This window comes from Scyliorhinus canicula, chromosome 1 (genome assembly GCF_902713615.1).
Source record: "Scyliorhinus canicula chromosome 1, sScyCan1.1, whole genome shotgun sequence".
Classification (NCBI taxonomy): Eukaryota; Metazoa; Chordata; class Chondrichthyes; order Carcharhiniformes; family Scyliorhinidae; genus Scyliorhinus; species Scyliorhinus canicula.
This window is the reverse complement of record NC_052146.1, coordinates 80,574,748-80,594,424: the sequence shown is the minus strand read 5'-3', so window position 1 is coordinate 80,594,424 and position 19,677 is coordinate 80,574,748. Positions and strand designations below refer to the sequence as shown.

The window sequence follows — 19,677 nt, the reverse complement described above, 5'->3', positions numbered from 1 at the left end:
TCTGGCCGCCCCCCCACGCGGAGGCCCTGAAAAATACCAGGCTGTACCTGCTAATGATATACAAATGGTGTCTACTGTGTGCGTGTTCCGGAACGCATTGCCACAGCTGTTGAGGTGCTGGAGCATTGCGATTTGACATCAAATCGGCGCCTGCTGCGATTTCGGCGTCTGAAACGATTCTCCATCCAATCGCCTTTCCTGATTTTTTTTTTGAGAATCCCGCCCTATATTTTTGATGCGCTGAGGGAGTCGGATTCCTTTGGAAAGAAGAATAGGTTGAGCGTGCGGAGTGATTGAGGTTTTTGGATATTGGGGATGGGTGTGTTGATATGTAGAATTGTTGGGGTTCCTTGTTCATGTTTGCATTTTTCTGTTCATGTTGGGGTTGAATGTTTTGCAAGTTGGGCTTGGATGGGGGTTAAGGTTTATGTGGTTGCGGAAGGGGTATGTAGGACACATTTTTCATTCGGGTTTTGATGATGGGGCCCGGGTGTGGCAATTTTCATCAATTAAAGGGTCCTGTTTTCTGCTGCTAAATCTTGGCTGACCCCAATGGTAGACCTGTTATTGTCTGTGGATCTTTGGCGGGCACCTCAGTGGCCTGGTTAATGTCTATGCTCCAAACTGGAATGATAGGGATTTTATTAACGAGCTGCTGGCCTTGATCCCGGATATGGGTTTGCATCAGCTTATTTTGGGTGGTGGCATAAACTGGGTTCTGGACCGCAGTCTAGATCGGCCTAAGCCCAAATCTGCCTCCATCAGGGGTGACCATCAGGGCATTGTTGGTTTTCATGGAGCAGCTGGAGGGGACAGACCTGTGGCATTTTTTGCCCTAAGTGACAAAGATTTGTCCTTTTTCTCCCATGTGCTCCAGGTAAACTCATGTATCGACTTTTTGTGGTGGATAGGTGTCTCTTTCCTTTGGTGAAGAGAGCAGATTACTCCGCGATTGTGATTTCAGACCATGCCCCACATTTTGTTGATTTGGCGCCAGAGTGGGGTCCCTACCAGCGTCCGCCATGGAGATTGGATACGGCATTATTAGCAGACAAGAGATATTGTGAACGCATGTCCACCATCATTGGGAATATATTAAATCTAATAAAAGTGAGCCTATCTCACCTTCTAGGCTGTGGGAAGCCCTGAAGATGGTTATCAGAGGGGAAATAATTTCCCACAAAGCACACATGCTAAAGACAGCGAGGATGGAACATGAGAGGCTGGTGGACACCATTCTTGAGGTGGACCATCAGTACTCACTTGCCCCATCCCTGGAGTTGTTGGCAAGTAGGAAAAAACCACAGTCACAATTTGAATTATTTTTAGCGGATAAGAGGGTGGGCCAGCTGCAACATTCATGGAGTGTATTTTAAGAACATGGGGAGGCGGCCAGTCGCCTCTTAGCTCACGAACTGAGACGACAGGCAGCTTCCTGGGAGATATTGCAGCTATAAGACACAGGTGGCAGCCTGGTTTCCGCAATGCCTCAGGTCAATGCGGCTTTCGAAATATTTTATCGGGATCTCTATGGATCGGAACCCCCGGCAGAGAGTTCAGCCATGACTGATTTTTCTTTGGATGGGTTACCCATCCCACTGGTGGAGAGGCTGAGGTGTGAAGAGTTGGAATCCCTGTTGGGCACAGAGGAAATTAGTAAATGCATTGGGTTGATGCAGACATCTAAATCACCTGGCCCTGATGGCTTCCTCATTGTGTTCTACAAGAGATTTGCAGAGCAATTAGGACCTCTAATTTTAGATATGTTTAACGACTCCTTGTCCCAGGGTTTGTTGCCCATTACACTTTCTTAGGCTTCTATTTCCTTGATCCTTAAGAAAGACGAGGACCCAAAAGAGTGTGGACCGTACCCCTATTTCGCTTTTAAATGTGGATGCTTAGTTATTTGCAAAAGTGCTGGCACTGCGATTGGAGCCCTGACTCCCAAAGGTGATCTTGGAAGATGAGACAAGCTTTGTTAAGGGTTGGCAATTGTCGACCAATATACGTTTTTGTTAAATGTTGACCTCTTCGGTGCCTGAACCAGAGGTAATTGCTTCCCTGGACGTTGAAAAAGCGTTTGATAGGGTGGAGTGAGGATTTTTATTTGAGATTCTTGGGAGGTTTGGATGTGAACAGAAGTCTAGATCCTGGATTTGTTTATTGTATAGAGCCCCACTGCTAGTGTTCGCACAAATGCTTTAAATTCTGGCTACTTTACGCTGAATAGGAGCATGAGGCAGTGATGTCCATTGCCTCCGCTCCTGTTTGCTCAGGCAATAGAGCCATTGCCTTGGCCCTAGGATATTCCAATAGGTGGAGGAGATAAAAGGAGGAGGAGTGGAACAAAAGGTGTCCTTGTACGCGGATGACCTGCTTCTTTATATTATGGACCTAGTATCCACTATGGATGAGATAATGAAGCTGCTTGGGATCTTTGGCTCCTTCTTTGGGTATAAGTTGAATTTGGACAAGAGCCAATACTTCTCAGTTAACCCCAGGGGGAGTGGGGTCCTCTCTGGGGTTGTTATTTTCGCCGAGTCAGAACTAGCTTTTGTTAACTGGGTGGCCCACGATTGGGCTTCACTTCATAAATCAAATTATACTAGTCTGGCTAATGGTGTCAAATCTGACTCACCGAAGTAGGATAGAATCTCCCCTTGTCCTTGGTGGGCAGGGTTCAGACTATTAAGATGAATGTGCTCCCGAGATTTTTATTTATTTTTCAATGTCTCCCCATTTTTCTCCCCCAAGTCCTTCTTTGTCACAATTAATAAATTAGTGTCCTCATTTATTTGGGTGGGTAAAACCCTGAGGATCCGTATGTCGTTCCTCCAGAGTGATAAGCAGGCAGGAGGATTGATTTACCCAAATTATTATTTTACTGTTGGGCAGCCAATAATCAGAAGATACTGGGATAGTTCAGTGATCTGGGTTCCATATGGAGCCAAAGGGAGGCGGGTTCCTGTAAGTGTTCTAGCCTTGGTGCATTAGTAACTACATCGTTGCCATTCTCTCCTGTAAGGTTCTCCTTGAATCCGGTCGTGGTGTCCACCCTGAGAATCTGGAAGCAGTTCAGAAACCATTTTAACCTTAGTTCCATGCCTTAGTTGGCCCCTATCTGCAATGATCACCTATTTTAGGTTATACGTTTAGGTTATAGGAGTGGAAGGGTTTGAAGAAGTTTGGGGACCTGTTCATGGAGGGAAGGTTTGCCAACTTTAAGGAACTACATTAAGGGTTGTGCAGCACGGTGGTGCAGTGATTAGCACTGCTGCCTCACGGCGCTGAGGATCCGGGTTCGACCCTGGCCCCAGGTCACAATGTGTGGAGTTTGCACATTCTCCCCGTGTCGGCGTGGGTTTCACGCCCATAACCCAAAGATGTGCAGACTAAGTGGATTGGCTACGCTAAATTGCCCCTTAATTGGAAAAAAAAGAATTGGGTCCGCTAAATTTATTTAAAAAAATAATTACTTTAAGGAACTGTCGGAGAAATTTCAGCTCCCTGGTTCCAGTCTGTTCAGGCACTTTCAGATTTGCATTTTTTCATGCAAGGTTTTTCCTTCTTTCTCCTTCTCCCTCCTCACCGGAGAAGAGTATTTAGGGCGCGATTCTCCGCTCCCGCGCGGCATCGGGAAGGCCGTCGTGAACTCGGCCGAGTTTCACAACGGCCCCGTTCACGAGCGATTCAGGCCCCGGAAATGGGCTAGGAGCGGGGCCGCGGGAACCACGTGGGGGATGACGCCAGAAGGCAGCGACGCCCGAATGACGACAGAATGACGGCGCTCCACGTCGTAAAAAGGCGCGAACGAGGAAAACAAGTGAAGGGGGAGAAGATGACGGAGCCCCGGCGTTCGGTGAGACTGACCTCGAGACCCTCCTCGATGAGGTGGAGCATCGGAGGGGCATCATCTGCCCCTAGAATAGGGCATCGCCACCCTTCCAGCGTTGTGCGATGGGCCTGGCGTGAGGTGAGCACGGCAGTGAGTGCTGTGGGGCAGACCCCTCGGTCTGGGTTGCAGTGCCGGAAGAAGCTCCACGGCCTCACCAGGGCTGCCAGGGTAAGTGCCAAGGGGGTGCCCCCGGGTCACAACAACCTCCCCCCCCCCCCCCCCCCCACCACCATGTCCCTCATCACCCACCTCCCCCCCCGGGCACGAGGGGGAGGGGGGGGCGACAGTGAGTGGAGGGTGGTTAACCAAGTTGTCACAGACTCACATGAGCGCTGCGACCCCCTGGAGAGATGCCATGGTTTAGCTGCAACTTTCCCCCCAACCTGTGCCAATATCTGAAGGCCCTGATGATACCCCCCCCCCCCAACAGGACAAGACTGCTCACAACAACCGGGAGCGCAACAGGACCTGAGGGGGTTCACTCATTCTGCACCCACTGACCGTGTTTGAGCAGAGGGCACTGGACCTTGCTGGGGGATCTGCCACCCGGGAGGTCGCACAATGCGAGGTTGGCGGTGCAGAACCAAGTGAGACAACCCTGCATGACAAACCCCCACCCCCCGCCCCCCCCCCCCCCCCAGCCCCTCCTCTGTGCCCTTACACTCTGCCCACTGGACCATCCATCCTCTCTCCCCTCACACTCTGCCCACTGGACCATCCATCCTCTCTCCCCTCACACTCTGCCCACTGGACCCCCCCATCCTCTCTCCCCTCACACTCTGCCCACTGGACCATCCATCCTCTCTCCCCTCACACTCTGCCCACTGGACCGCCCCATCCTCTCTCCCCTCACACTCTGCCCACTGGACCATCCACCCTCTCTCCCCTTACACTCTGCCCACTGGACCATCCACCCTCTCTCCCCTCACACTCTGCCCACTGGACCATCCATCCTCTCTCCCCTCACACTCTGCCCACTGGACCATCCACTCTCTCTCCCCTCACACTCTGCCCACTGGACCCCTCCATCCTCTCTCCCCTCACACTCTGCCCACTGGACCATCCAACGCCCAGCCGAGCGTGTCTACATAACCCCGTCTTATTCTGTTCCCTAGGGCGTGCTGCCGAACATCCAGGACCGTCTGCTGCGACACCCAGCAGAACATCCGCCACCACTACCGCACCCAGGGCCGCACGCCAGAGGGTGGCAGGAGGTCAGCCAGGAGTGCCATCCTCCCAACCCGGGACTGTCGAGCAGGACGCACACATTGACGGCGACACAGTCAGCAGACTCACATGAGGGAGAATCAGACATGGGCCGCGTGCGCCCTGCAGCCGGGTATGACTGGGACGACGACACTGCGGATTTTATGACAGACGAGGACCTCGAGCTTGCGGCACTGCTATCTCCCACACCATCCACCATCCCAGAGACACTCACCTCGGTTGGCCAATTAAGTGATGAGGCCCCTGGGTCACAGTCTGGTGTGCACCACACAGCTGAGCCCGTACAGCAGATGGAGGTCGGAGCAGCCGAGGGGCTGGACGGTCGGAGGGCAGCCCAGGCCCAGCATTCAGCTGGCTCCCAGACGTTTCCCGGGTTCCTGGATTTACTGGACCCACCCGCACAGCCGATGCATTTTGAAACCCAGGGACACAATGACGGGATGAGGGCTGTCTTCCAGCAGCTGCAGACGCAGTTAGAGGAGTCAAACCGCGTACAGGAGCAAGGAGTGGTGCCGCTCATGGCAGCCACCCAGGCCGACATCGCACGGGTGGCGTCTGCGGTCGAGGCAATGGGTGAAACGGTTTCGGCCATGGGTCAGGTTCTGCAAGGCGTTGGGCTTAATGTGCACGCGTCATCCTCGGCCCTGGAGAGGGTTGCCCTCTCACAGGCAGCAATGCGCCAGAGCCAACATGACATTGCCGGCGCGCTACGGGCCTTGGCCGAGTCTCAGCAGGCCATGGCACAGTCCCAGCAGTCAGTCGCGGAGAGCATCAACCGCCTGCCGCACGTGCTGGATGGCGTCGCGCACTCACAGGTTGAAGTCGCACAGTCCCTGGCGGGAATGTCTCACTCCCTGGACTCCGTCTCCGAAGGTTCGCTGAGCGAACTTACGGACCCTGGTCGATACGGTTGCAGGCCTCCAGGACTGGCTGCGCCAGGTGTCGGTGGGGTGACGGGGCACCTCCCCGCTCGCAACTCCGTCCCACAGTGAGGCCCGGGGGCCACCGGGCTCCCCGAGGGAGGATGAGGTTCTGGGGCCCGTCCCATTAACTCCATCACAGGACGTCCCTGAACGCTTCGCCTCCCCCCATCCCATCCCTGGTGCATCGGGTGGGCAGCGGGCAGAGCAGGGTGGCACCACGTCATCCGAAACGCCCGCAGAGCAGCCTGGCCCATCAAGGCCGGGTCGCCCCAGGAAACGAGTGCTGACGGGGAGACATGTCGCAGGGGGTGATTCTCAGCAGTCCGCCTCCACTCCTGCTGTATCATCTGGGGATTCACTTAGACGTAGTGGTAGGGCCCGTAAGGCAACAAAGAGGGACACATAGTTAGTTGGCACGGGTGAAGGGCACAGATTAGTTGTAGGGGCTAGGGCATCTGGACATAATGTTAACCATTAAACTCACTGTTGCACCTAACTTGTAATACCGTGTGATTTTTCCATTGCCACAGGGATCATGATGGTGACCGAGTGTCGCTGGGGTTGACGAGCGGTGAAACTTGGGTGCCGGGTGTGCAGTCCCTTCCCCCCCACCCACTCCAACAGCTACCCCACACGGGCACGTGATGGAGTGTCCCTGATGAACTCAGCGACCACCGAGATAGATGGTTCAGTTATTGCCATGAGTCAGACTTTGTCTAACGATTCTGAGCTCACAGCTCATCGCAGAGCAGGCTGTCATCATTCCACATGGCACTGATCACACCCACTGACACAGCCATCAATGTCGTGCCATACCGTCTGGCCGCAGTGGTAAGGGTGATGTCGAACTGGAGCAGTGTACGCAGGAAGGGGGGGGGGGAGTTGTGTGCTGACCGTCTGCGCGACTGGCGATGCAGGTGGTAGTGTTGGTGTTCAGCGGTGCCGTCGCGCGCGTGAATCTTGCTGCCACCAAGGCGTCGCGTGCCCGCTGTCCTCGCCGGTGCCGTCGTGCCGCCTCCTGGACATTACCAGCACCCGAGTCGTGTCTGCGTGCTGCGCCCGACACACCACCAACCTCCTGCTCCTCCTCCTCTGTGTTGGCACCACTGCCAGTAGCTTCTCCCTCCGCCCCCTCTGCATCGCGATGTTGTGCAGCGCACAGCAGACCACGACAAGGCGAGCGACCCTCTCAGGCTGGTACTGCAGGGCCCCTCCGGAGCGGTCCAGGCACCTGAATCGCATTTTCAGGAGACCAAAGCAGAGCTCCACCACACCCCTGGTTGCTGCATGGGCCTCATTGTAAAGGGTCTCCGCGTTGGTCTGAGGCCCCCGTATGGGCGTCATCAGCCAAGACCTCAGTGGATAACCCCTGTCGCCCAGCAACCAGCCCCTCAGCCGGGGGGCCGTCCCTCAAACAGAGCAGGGATGAATGACTGCGCAAGATTGTACGCATCATGCACACTTCCAGGGAACCTAGCGCACACGTGCATGATCTTCATGTGGGGGTCGCATACCACCTGGATGTACATGGAGTATGTCCCCCTCCTGTTTGTGAACACTTCCCTGTTGCCTGCAGGCGGGCGCATGGGGACATGAACACAATCAATGACCACCTGGACCATCGGTATCCCGGCCACGTTGGCAAATCCACAACGTGATTCCTGACTTGCTTGGTCCTCGGGAAAGGTGATGTAGCGGTCGGCGATGACATACAGGGCGTCGGTCACATCCCGGATGCACCTGTGCACCGATGCCTGCGAGATCCCGGACAGGTCCACCCTCGGAGACTGGAAGGAGCCGGTTGCATAAAAGTTAAGTGCCACCGTCACCTTGACGGCAACCGGGATCGCGTGTCCTCCTCCTGTTCCACGTGGGGCGAGGTGCGCCACGAGGTGACAGATATGTGTGACCGTCTCTCTGCTCAACCAGAGTCGCCTCCTGCAGGTGATGTCCGGCATTGTCTCGAAAGGGATCCGGCCACAATACACCCTGGGCCTCGCTCGTCGCCTCTGGCGCCCTGGCTCCACCATCAATGTCTCCTCCTCCTCCTCCTCCTCCTCTCCCCATGCTACTTGACGACGGGCCACTCCACGGCCATTCCCTCTGCTCCTGCAGCTGCCCCTGCATCCACTGTGGGATGTGGCTGTGGACGCTGCTGGATGTCCAACTGCAGTGCTGCGGCCCCAACCGCTGCGCTGAACATAGCTGTTCGGCTAGAATACATTATTGTCACCTACACAAGGGTGGTGGGGGGCAGAGAAACAACATGTTAGACGGAGGTTAGTCGACACCTCGGCAGCCGCCTGCCACGGGATACCTGTGTGTCCCGGTGGCCTGGTCGCGCTGCTGACACGCGGCCAGCCTAACCCCTGATCACTTTCTGTATCCAACGGGCAGTTAACTACGTCCTCCTCACCGGTGCGTCAGTGGGCTGTGGCCATAAGCCACGGCAACCAGCGGCCGTGACCGTCATGCCATGGCAGGGCGGCTGAGATGTTGCATCCGGGGGAAGGACGACCCACTCCACTCACTCCCTCTTCCCACCCCCCACTTCTCCCTCTCTCTCCCCCCTCCCACTTCTCCCTCTCTCCCCCCACTTCTCTCTCCCCCCCCTCCCATTTCTCCCTCTCTCCCCCCCCCTCCCACTTCTCCCTCTCTTCCCCCCCCCACTTCTCCCTCTCCCCCCCCCCCCCCCCCCCCCCCCCCCAAACTGGCCGCTGCGTTCTCGGGGATGCCCTCCCCAGTTTGCGGAGACTCCGGGACAGTCCGCTCACCTCCTCACTCGTGCTGGCTGACGACTTTAAAAAGCAGGTGTGGACGGCGACGCTGTGACCTGGCGTCACGACGTCGGGACTTCAGCCCATCCGGGCCGGAGAATAGCGGGGGTGCTGGAGAATCGCCATTTTTGCTGCATCTGGCGATTCTCCAGGATTTTGCGCGCGAAACCCGATGACAGAAATGTGGCCGGTTGGGGGAATAACGGGAGCGCGTTGGACCGGCATCGCGTGAAAATCTGGCGCGGCCCACTATTCTCCCAACCGGTGTGACAGCGGAGAATCACGCTTTGGCCGGGGTGGTGGGGGAATTATTTGGTGCATAAATAGCCAAATCACGGTAGCACAGTAGGTAGCACTGTTGCTTCACAGCATCAGGGCTCCAGGTTCGATTCCCGACTTGGGTCATTGTCTGTGCAGAGTCTGCATGTTCTCCCTGTGTCTGCGTATGTTTCCTCCGGCTGCTCCGGTTTCCTCCCACAAGTCCCGAAAGACGTAGTTACTAATGCACCAAGGCTAGAACACTTACAGGAACCCGCCTCCATTTGTCTCCATATGGAATCCGGATTACTTAACTATCCCAGTATCTTCTGAATATTGGCTGCCCAACAGTGGGTGAATTGGACATTCTGAATTCTTCCTCTGTGTACCCGAACAGGTGTCGGAGTGTGGCGACTGGGGCATTTTCACAGTGACTTCATTGCAGTGTTAATGTAAGCCTACTTGTGACTAATAAACATTATCAGCAGAGTCGACTCCTTTGAATGAAGTATGGTGAAATAGGAAGATGAATTGGGTCCCGTTCTGGATGATGAGGTATGGAGCAAGGCCCTCCCCAGGGTCAATTCCACATCCTCATGTGCTCGGCTTAGTCTGATCCAATTCATGGTGGTGCATAGGGTTCATCTGACCAAGGTGAGGATGAGCGAATTCTTCTATGGGGCAGTGGACAGATGCGGGTTTTGCTCTTGTGGTCCGGCTAACCACACTCATATGTTCTTGTCTTGTCCCAAATTAGTAAGCTTTTGGGTATCTTTTGCATCAGAGATACTTAATGTCGACCCGGAGCCAAATCTGCTGGTGGCCAATTTCAGGGTGTCAGACTCGCCTGTGCTGCAGACAAGGGTGAAGGCGATGTCCTCGCCTTTACCCAGCTAATACCTTGGGTGGAGGTCTCATATTCCACCCAGTGCCTCAGCTTGGTTGGGTGACCTCATGTTATTCTTACATTTGGAGAAGGTCAAGTACATTAGGGAGTCCGTAGAAGTGTTCCACCTAAGATGGAGGCCAGTCATTTCCTTTTTTAATTTTTAGTTTTGGAGGTGAAGTTAATTAGGACTTGTGATTATTTGTTGTGTTCTTTGTAATTGTAACTTGAACTAATTGTTTTATATTATTTTGTGTAAAATGAAAATTTTCAATAAACATATTTTTTAAAAACTCCATCTTAAATGTGTGACCTCTTATTTTTAAACCATGCTCCCTATTTCTAGATTCCCCACAAGGGGAAACATTCAGCATTTTTCCTGTCAAGCCCCCTGAAAAATTTTGCATGTTTCTCTGATATTGGCTCTCATTCTTCTGAACTCCAATGAGAGGCCAGGCTTGCTCAAACTTTTCTCATTAAAACAAACCCTTCATTCCTGGAACCAGTCGAGTAAACCTCCTCTGAACAACCTGCAATGAATATACACCCTTCCTTAAATAAAGAGATCAAAAGTGTACACAGTACTCCAGATATGGTCTCAACAATGCCTTCTACAGTTGGAGGAAGACTCCTATTTTTATATTTCATTCCTTTTGCTCGAAAGGCAAATATTCTATTTTTCTTCCTAATTACTTGCTGTAACTACATGATAACATGATTCATGCACAAAGACACCCAGCTCCCTCTATACCATTGCATTTAATGTTTCGCCACTCATCATGGGCGGCACGGTAGCACACTGGATAGCACTGTTACTTCACCACGCCAGGGTCCCAGGTTCGATTCCCAGCTTGGGTCACTGTCCGTGCGGAGTCTGTACGTTCTCCCCGTGTCTGCCTGGGTTTCCTTCGGGTGCTCCGGATTCCTCCCACAAGTCCCGAAAGACGTGCTTGTTAGGTGAATAGGACATTCTGAATTCTCCCTCCGTGTTCCTGAACAGGTGTCAGAATGTGGCGACTAGGGGCTTTTCACAGTAACTTCATTGCAGTGTTAGTGTAAGCCTACTTGTGACAATAATATTTATGTTGTTATTCCAAAAGTCTGATTTTCTATTCTTCCTGCCAAAGTGAACAAGTTCACGCATCCCCGGATTATACTGCTAAATTTTTTGCCCTCTCACTTAATCAATATAGATATATCTACTTGCAGAATTTGGCCTCATCATAACTGCTATCTGCTGCTTGATAGCTAATCAAGACCCTATCCAATGTAACATATCACCTTCAACACCATGAGCTCTTATCTTGTGTAGTAATCTTTTATACAACACCGTATTGAATGCCTTTTGAGAATCAAAATATGCTACATCTACTCATTTCCCTGTATCCACCCTGCTTGTTATATCCTCAAAAAACACTGATAAATCTTTCATGCATGATTTCCCATTCACAAAACCATGTTGACTTTGCCTGATTGTAATATGATTTTCTAAATGTCCTGCTCCTACATCCACAATAATGGATTCCAGCATTTTCCCGAGGATGGTTGTTCACTTAACTGACCTATAGTTTCCTACTTTCAATCTAAGAGAGTCACAAATAAATCCAATAGGGAATTTAGGAGAAAGTTTGATTTTTTTTCATGGGATGTGGGCGTCGCTGGCTGGACTAGCATTTATTGCCCATCCTTAATTTCTCTTGCACTGAATGACTTGCTGGGGCATTTCAGAGGGCAGTTCAGAGTCAACCACATTACTGTACGTCTGGAGTCACATGTAGGCCGACCAGGTAAAGATGGCAGATTTCCTTCTATTAGTGAACCAGATGTGATTTTATTCTTAAGATCTACAAATGGAATTCAAATTCTACTGTGGTGGGATTTGAACCCTGTCCCCATTAGCCCAGATCTCTGGATTACGAATCCAGTGACATTACCACTACACCACCATCTCCCCAAAGAGTGAATAGAATGTGGAACTGGCTATTTCATGGAATTGTTGAGGTGAATTGTAACAATGCATTTAAGGGGATTGGAAGATTATGCTGACGGGGCGAGATGAAGAGGGGATGTGGCTGAGACTGATGTGTATAAACGTCAGCATGGACAAGTGGGGTTGAATGCCCTCTTTCTGTGCTGTGTTTTCTGTGTAACATTTCTGCATTGACGTAAGAAGTTAAATGTATTCAATTGTTCTTCTAAACGAGAAACTGTGACCTGGTCCACCTTTGCATTCAGGGCTCAATTATCCAATTATATTGCATTTCATTTTATTTAAATATTGCTGCTTCTAAAATAAAGTAGAATGGTCTTGTTTGAAGGTGCCAGCACAAAGTTGGACATCCCTCTCCCTACTATTGGAAGGAATGACATAATGTTGAGCCAGCCGAGATGAAGGAATTGTGTATGATTTGGAGGCGTTTTGGATCTTGTAACTTCCATTGGAGTTGAAACTTGGTGATTTTGGGTACCGATGTCTTTTTTTCTTCATAGTCTACATACTACATGGAGGGAAACACGGGACATCGAGTATTTCAAACTCAGTTTGGAAGGATTGCTGTTAATATCTGCTTCGGCCGGCATCACCCTTTGAACTGGTTGATGTACAGCATCAATGGAGCTGAAATTATCTTCAACCCATGTGCTACTGTTGGGGAGCTGAGGTAAGAGGATAGTTTCACTGATTTTAATGGCAACCTGTGGTCATGCCTCACTCTTTGGTGACCAGAGCCTTAAATTGTTCCAGCCAAATAATTATTGATGTAATAGAGTACATTGATGGCTTTCACTGTGCTGGTATTAGGTAGAACAGATGGTCATGTCTTTCTCATTGTGACTCAATTCATCATGAACTTTAAACAATATTAAATCAAAGTGATGTTGCTGGCAAAAGTTTGTGTTTTCTAAATTCCCAGATCCCCAAATATTGGAAATCTTTCAAATTGAGAATGATGGGTGGATGGAGGATGGAGACGTCTCCATATTTGTACTTAGTTTGAAATTATAAACCCATATAGAATGATTAGGCTGTAATGCAAATCCAATTAACCAAATGAGGATATTATCAGAAAGTTATGCAAGGTACAGATGGAAGCCTTCTTCACCAGATGGAATCTATCTAAATCTATGTGAACGTATTATCACATTTAAATCACATTTACAAACATATTGTATCTCTCAGCTGTTGCAAAGTGATGTTGACAGCACCGTTTTCACATTGACATTTAATTACTAAGACCTCTGCACTCTTGTCCGGTGTGATCTTGAGTGAGATACGCATTTTGGCTGTGTTGTGACTGGAACTTCAGGATAAATGTGAGGAGATGTATGAGGGCCGCAGGTTCCAGGAAAATCAGGAAGGTGGGGCACCTCACCAGAACTGGGATGGAGAACAGACTGAGTCTTCCACCCGGTAAAACTTCACGGGTGTATTATCAAACCAAATTTGACATCGAGACACATAACGTGTTATTAAGGCAGGAGACCAGAAGTTTGGTTAAAGAATTAGATTTTCAGGCATATCTTTTTTTTTATAAATGTTTTTACTTGGGTTTTTGAACAAAGTATATTTACTTTGTTATGTACACAGAATAAAATTTATATACATTGAAGAGAAGGGAACACACATTAAAAAATTTAAATAAAATAACTGGTAGGGTATTATGCACTAGCTCAACAACAGCAACTCTGTACAATTGGCAATATTATTTTTAACATATAAGTAGGCATCTGTTTGTGTGTGTGTGGGGAGGGCGGGGGGGGGGGGGGGGGTGGGGGTTGGGGGGGGGGGGTACTGGGGAGGTACATATACATTTGGGTGCTGGAGAAACAATTACAGAGGGCAATACGCGAATGGGTCTGGTGTCGGTGTTGTTGCTTGCTTCTCCCGGACGGATTTCGCTGCCATTGTCGTCTCGCGTTCACCTCCATTTCAGCCGTTCGTCCCGTCTTTCGCCCGTATTTTCCTTGTTCTCTGCTCCTCTAGATGCCAAGTTTGTTATCGTTTCCCGTGCCTTCCATCTGGCTATCATTCCCTTGCCTCACCTCCCCACCCCTCTGGTTCCCCTCTATTGTTCCCTGTCTCCTCCCTCTTTCCCCTCCCCCCACTTCTCCTGCGGTTCACCTTTCTTTTCTCTTAGGTTTAGCTGTTACCTTGCCCCTGGTCTAATTTTCAGGCATATCTTAAAGTTTACGGCACAGAGGGGGGCCATTCAGTCCATCTTTTCTGTGTTGGTACAGCCTTATCACACCTACCAACTCTTGGTCTGTAGGCTAGGTACTTATCTAAGAATTTTTTTAATGCAATGAGAGTTTCTGCTTCTACGACCCTCTTGGGCATCTTAATGGAGGAAAGAGAGATATAGTGGAGTTGAAGTATGTTGTGTTCTTTACTATTAAAGTTGTCCACTTCAAATGTGGCAACTAGGGGCTTTTCACAGTAACTTCATTTGAAGCCTACTTGTGACAATAAGCGGTTTTCATTTCAAATGTCTAGCATATTGTTCTCTATGTTGCTTTACCTGGAGGGCTTGGATGCGTTGTGTTGAATAAAGAACACAAAGCTTTGTTAACAAACAAAACTATAAATTTATTACACTGCTAACTAAAATTCTATCACATTCCTAAAGTCACAGGTTTCTATATTAAACTATTCTATCTCTAACTAGCAAACTTTCTTAACTACAACTGCTCACTCGCTCATGCCTCACTATCTTATCCCAGAATCCCCCAAGTCACATGATATACATATGACTGTTCTGTTTTTCCCTCTAGTGGTAAGAAGCATTATTATTAACTTGTTAACTCTTTACATCCCAGTCAATATACATATCATTCTAGAGGTTAGCAAGGGCAGCACGGTAGCATTGTGAATAGCGCAATTGCTTCACAGCTCCAGGGTTCCAGGTTCGATTCCGGCTTGAGTCACTGTCTGTGCGGAGTCTGCACATCCTCCCCGTGTGTGCGTGGGTTTCCTCCGGGTGCTCCGGTTTCCTCCCACAGTCCAATGATGTGCAGGTTAGGTGGATTGGCCATGGTAAATTGCCCTTAGTGTCCAAAATTGCCCTTAGCGTTGGGTGGGGTTGCTGGGTTATGGGGATAGGGTGGAGGTGTTGACCTTGACTAGGGTGCTCTTTCCAGGAGCTGGTGCAGACTCGATGGGCCGAATAGCCTCCTTCTGCACTGTAAATTCTATGAATTCCAGAGGTTATGATCTTGGAGTTTGAAGGCACGATCACTGATCACAGAGCTGTTAAACTCAGGGTTGCTCAAAGAGATCAGAATTAGAGGAGCTCCAGTATATCAGAGGGTTGTAGGGCTGCGAGAGATTACAGTGAAGGAGCGGAACAAGGTCATGGAGGGCTTCGGAAACAAGAATCACAATTTTAAAATTGAGGCATTGTTCAACTGGGAGGTAACGTAGCTCTATGCGCACAGGGGTGATACTGTGAGTTAAGAAACTGACACTCAGAGGTTTGGATGACCTCAAGTTTATAGAGGGTCAAATGTGGGAGACAAAGGAGGAGTGCATTGGAATAGTCAAATCTGGAGGAACAAAGGCATTGGTGAGGGTTTTGGTAACAGAGCTGAGCTGAGGCAGGGCAGAGTCAGCTGATGTTATGCAGGGGTTTATAATTAGAGTCATAGTGTACAAAAGTAAGGATGTTTAGGTTGAACCTGCAAAATCAGTGGTTTGGCCTCAACTGGAGTATTGTGCGTAATGCCAGCCGCTACATTTTTGGAAGGATGTGAAGGCATTAGAGAGGGTGCAGAAAAGATTCACAAGACTGTTTCCAGGAATGAGTGACTTCAGTTACATAGATAGATGGGAGAAGCTGAGGTTGTTCTCCTTGGGTGTAGGGGAATGTGGGGTTGAGGTCCCAATCAGATCAACCATGATCTTATTGACCAGCAGAGCCGGTTCGAGGGCTGAGTGGCCTCATCCTGCTTCCAAATTCTTATGTTTACCAATACAAGGTTAAATATTAACAAAAGAAGCAATGGCGACATGAGAATTTTTTTAACACAGTGATGGTTAGGATCTGGAAGGCACTGTCTGAGAGTGTGGTAGAGGCATATTCAATTCAGACTTTCAAAAGGAAATTGGATAATTATTAGAACAGAAACAATTTGCATGTCTATGGGGAAAAGATAAGGGGGATAAATGATGTGAGTTGCTCTTCCAAAGGGCCTGCATGGACGCAGTGGGCATAATGGCCTTGCCCTGTGCTGTAACCTGCCTGTGATCCTGTAGGTGGAGTAGGCAACCATTGTGATGGCATGAAGGTGTGGTCGGAATAGCGTGACGGTGTGGTCGGAATAGAACATAGAACAGTACAGCACAGAACAGGCCCTTCGGCCCTCGATGTTGTGCCGAGCAATGATCACCCTACTCAAACCCATGTATCCACACTATACCCGTAACCCAACAACCCCCCCCCCCTTAACCTTACTTTTAAGGACACTATGGGCAATTTAGCATGGCCAATCCACCTAACCCGCACATCTTTGGACTGTGGGAGGAAACCGGAGCACCCGGAAGAAACCCACGCACACACGGGGAGGACGTGCAGACTCCGCACAGACAGTGACCCAAGCCGGAATCGAACCTGGGACCCTGGAGCTGTGAAGCATTTATGCTAACCACCATGCTACCGTGAATGTCGAAGGTGCGGTCATAATGTCGAGGATGCAGTCGGAATGGATGAAGGTGTGGTCCGAGTAGCGTGACGCTGTGGTTGGAATGTTGAAGGTATGGTCGTCATGTCAAGGATGCAGTCGGAATGGCATGAAGGTGTGGTCGGAATAGCATGAAAGTGCGGTCGTAATGGCAAAGATGCGGCGTAATGGCGTGAAGGTGTGGTCGGAGTAGCGCAACGATGCGGTTGGAATGTGGAAGATGTGGTTGGAATGGCAAAGATGCGATTGGAATAGCATGACGGTGTGGTCGGAATATCAAGAAGGTGCGGTCGGAATGGCGCAAAGATGAGGTCGGAATGGCGCAAAGGTGCGATCGGAATGGCGCAAAGACGCGGCTGGAATGGTGCAAAGATGTGGTCGGAATGGCGTAAAGTCGCAGTCAGAATGTTGCAAAGGTGCGGCCGGAATAGCGCGAAGGCACGGACGGAATGGTGCAACGGTGCGGCCGGAATGGTGCAAAGGTGCGATCAGAATGGTGTCGGAATGGCTTGAAGGTGCAGTTGGAATGCCGTTAATGCGGTCCGAATGGCGATGATGTATTCGGAATGGCGAAGGAGCAGTCAGAATGGCGATGGTGCAGTCGGAATAACGTGAATGTGTGGCAGAATGGCGTGAAGATGCGGTCAGAATGACGATGATGCAGTTGGAATGGCGATGATGCATTCGGAATGGCGAAGGTGCAGTCGGAATGGCGATGATGCATTCGGAATGGCGAAGGTGCAGTTGGAATGCCATTACGGTGCGGTTGGAATGGCGATGATGCGGTCGGAATGGCGTGAAGGAGTGGTCAGAATGTCAATTATACAGTAGAATGGCATGAAGATGCGGTCGGAATGGCGTGAAGGTGCGGTCAGAATGGCAATGATGCATTCGGAATGGCGAAGGTGCTGTTGGAATGCCGTTACGGTGCAGTCGGAATGGCGATGATGCATTCAGAATGGCGAGGGTGCAGTTGGAATGCTGTTACGGTGCGGTCGGAATGGCGATGATGTATTCGGAATGGCGAGGGTGCTGTTGGAATGCTGTTACGGTGCGGTCGGAATGGCGATGATGCATTCGGAATGGCGAGGGTGCTGTTGGAATGCTGTTACGGTGCAGTCGGAATGATGATGATGCATTCAGAATGGCGAAGGTGCTGTTTGAATGTCGTTACGGTGCGGTCGGAATGTTGATGATGAGGTCGGAATAGCGATGATGCAGTTGGAATGGTGTGAAGTTGTGGTCGGAATGACGATGATGCGTGGACAAGATCATTTTGGACTTTGTATGGGCGAGGAAGGTGCCGAGAGTGGGGAGGACCCTACTACAGAGGCAGAAGCAGCGGGGGGGGGGGGGGGGGGTTGGCGTTGCCGAACGTGCTTCCTTATTATTGGGTGGCGAATGTGGACAAGGTGCAGTGGTGGTGGGAAGGAGAAGGGGTAGAGTGAGTTAGGATGGAGGAGGAATCTTGTAACGGGCCTAGTTTGAGGGCTATGGTGATGGCAGCGTTGGCAATGGCTCCAAGAAGATATTGAAGGAACCGGTTGGTGCAGTCCATGATGAAGATATGGAATCGATTGAGGAGGAATGTTAGGGTGAAAGCGATGTCGGTGCTAATCATGGATTTTAGCAGGGGGGGATGGAGAGTGTACACAGGAGGTGGAGGGAAGTGGGGCTGGTCAAGGTGAGGGATCTGTATTTGGAGAAAGGGTTCGCCAGTCTGGAGGAGTTAAGGGAGAGGGTAGAGCTGCCGAGGGGGAGTGAGTTCAGGTATCTGCAGGTTAGGGACGTTGCTCGATAGGTCTGCATGGGGTTCCCTAGGTTGCCTGTCTGGAGGGGGTTCCCGATGTTGCCGTCTTACACCATACTGGAGCGACTGCTGCTCCCGGATGTGGAAGGGGAGGGAAGAATTGGGGATATATACAAGTGGCTGGGGGAGCATGGAGGCGAGCGGGTGGTGAAGATCAAGGAGAAATGGGAAGCGGAGTTGGGAGGGGAGATCAATTGGGGAGTATGGAGTGAGGCACTGTGTAGGGTAAACGGGACCTCCTCTTGTGCAAGGATGAGCCTGATACAGTTTAAGGTGGTGCACAGGGTGCATATGACTCAGGCGAGAATGAGTTGGTTCTTTCAGGGGGTAACAGATGAGTGTGAGTGGTGTCGGCAGGGGTCTTGCGAAAAATTGGGAAGATTCTGGGCGGGAGTGTTCGCGGTTTTAGCCAGGATAGTTTTTTAAAAAATAAACATGTATCAAAACAGGTTACAATGAATAAACATCCCGGGAAACATACTTCCCAACAATCAATTGTACAGTTGTTCCCCCTTTTTTATCCACCCCCCCCCCCCCGTCCCCCCCCCCCCCCGTCCCCCGTGACAAACAGGTCCTCAAACATAGTCATTAACATCCCCCACCTTTGCACAAAACCCCCTGAAGAGCCCCTCATGAAGATGAACATCTTGCCAATGTCATCCCCACACCCCCACTACTTGCCTTCAAACAACTGCGCAACCTCAAACAAACCATTGTTTGCAGCAAACTACCCAGCCTTCAGAACAGCGACCACGACACCATGGGAATCTCTGCAAAACGTGCCAGATCATCGACATGGGTACCACCATTATACATGGTAACACCACCCACCAGGTATGCGGTACATACTCGTGCGACTCTGCCAACGTTGTCTACCTCATGCGCTGCAGGAAAGGATGTCCCGAAGCGTGGTACATTGGCGAGACCATGCAGACGCTGCACCAACGAATGAACGGACATCGCGCGACAATCACCAGGCAGGAATGTTCCCTCCCAGTCGGGGAACACTTCAGCAGTCAGGGGCATTCAGCCTCTGATCTCCGGGTAAGCATTCTCCAAGGCAGCCTTCAGGACATGCGACAACGCGAAATCGCCGAGCAGAAACTTACAGCCAAGGTCCTCATACATGAATACGGCCTCAACCGGGACCTTGGATTCATGTCGCATTACATTCATCCCCCATCATCTGGCCTGGGCTTGCGAAATCCTACCAACTGTCCTGGCTT

General features: G+C 50.6%; 1 protein-coding gene across 1 annotated transcript in view; it reads left to right on the top strand.

The window, feature by feature from the left end:
- The window catches only part of upb1 (ureidopropionase, beta), a 188,542-nt gene that overhangs the window by 113,184 nt on the left and 55,681 nt on the right, over positions 1 to 19,677 (top strand). Inside the window, exon 6 of the mRNA XM_038793997.1 lies at positions 12,457 to 12,626. Within this exon, the coding sequence (XP_038649925.1) occupies positions 12,457 to 12,626 (170 nt within the window). The remainder of the gene's footprint in view (positions 1 to 12,456; positions 12,627 to 19,677) is intronic.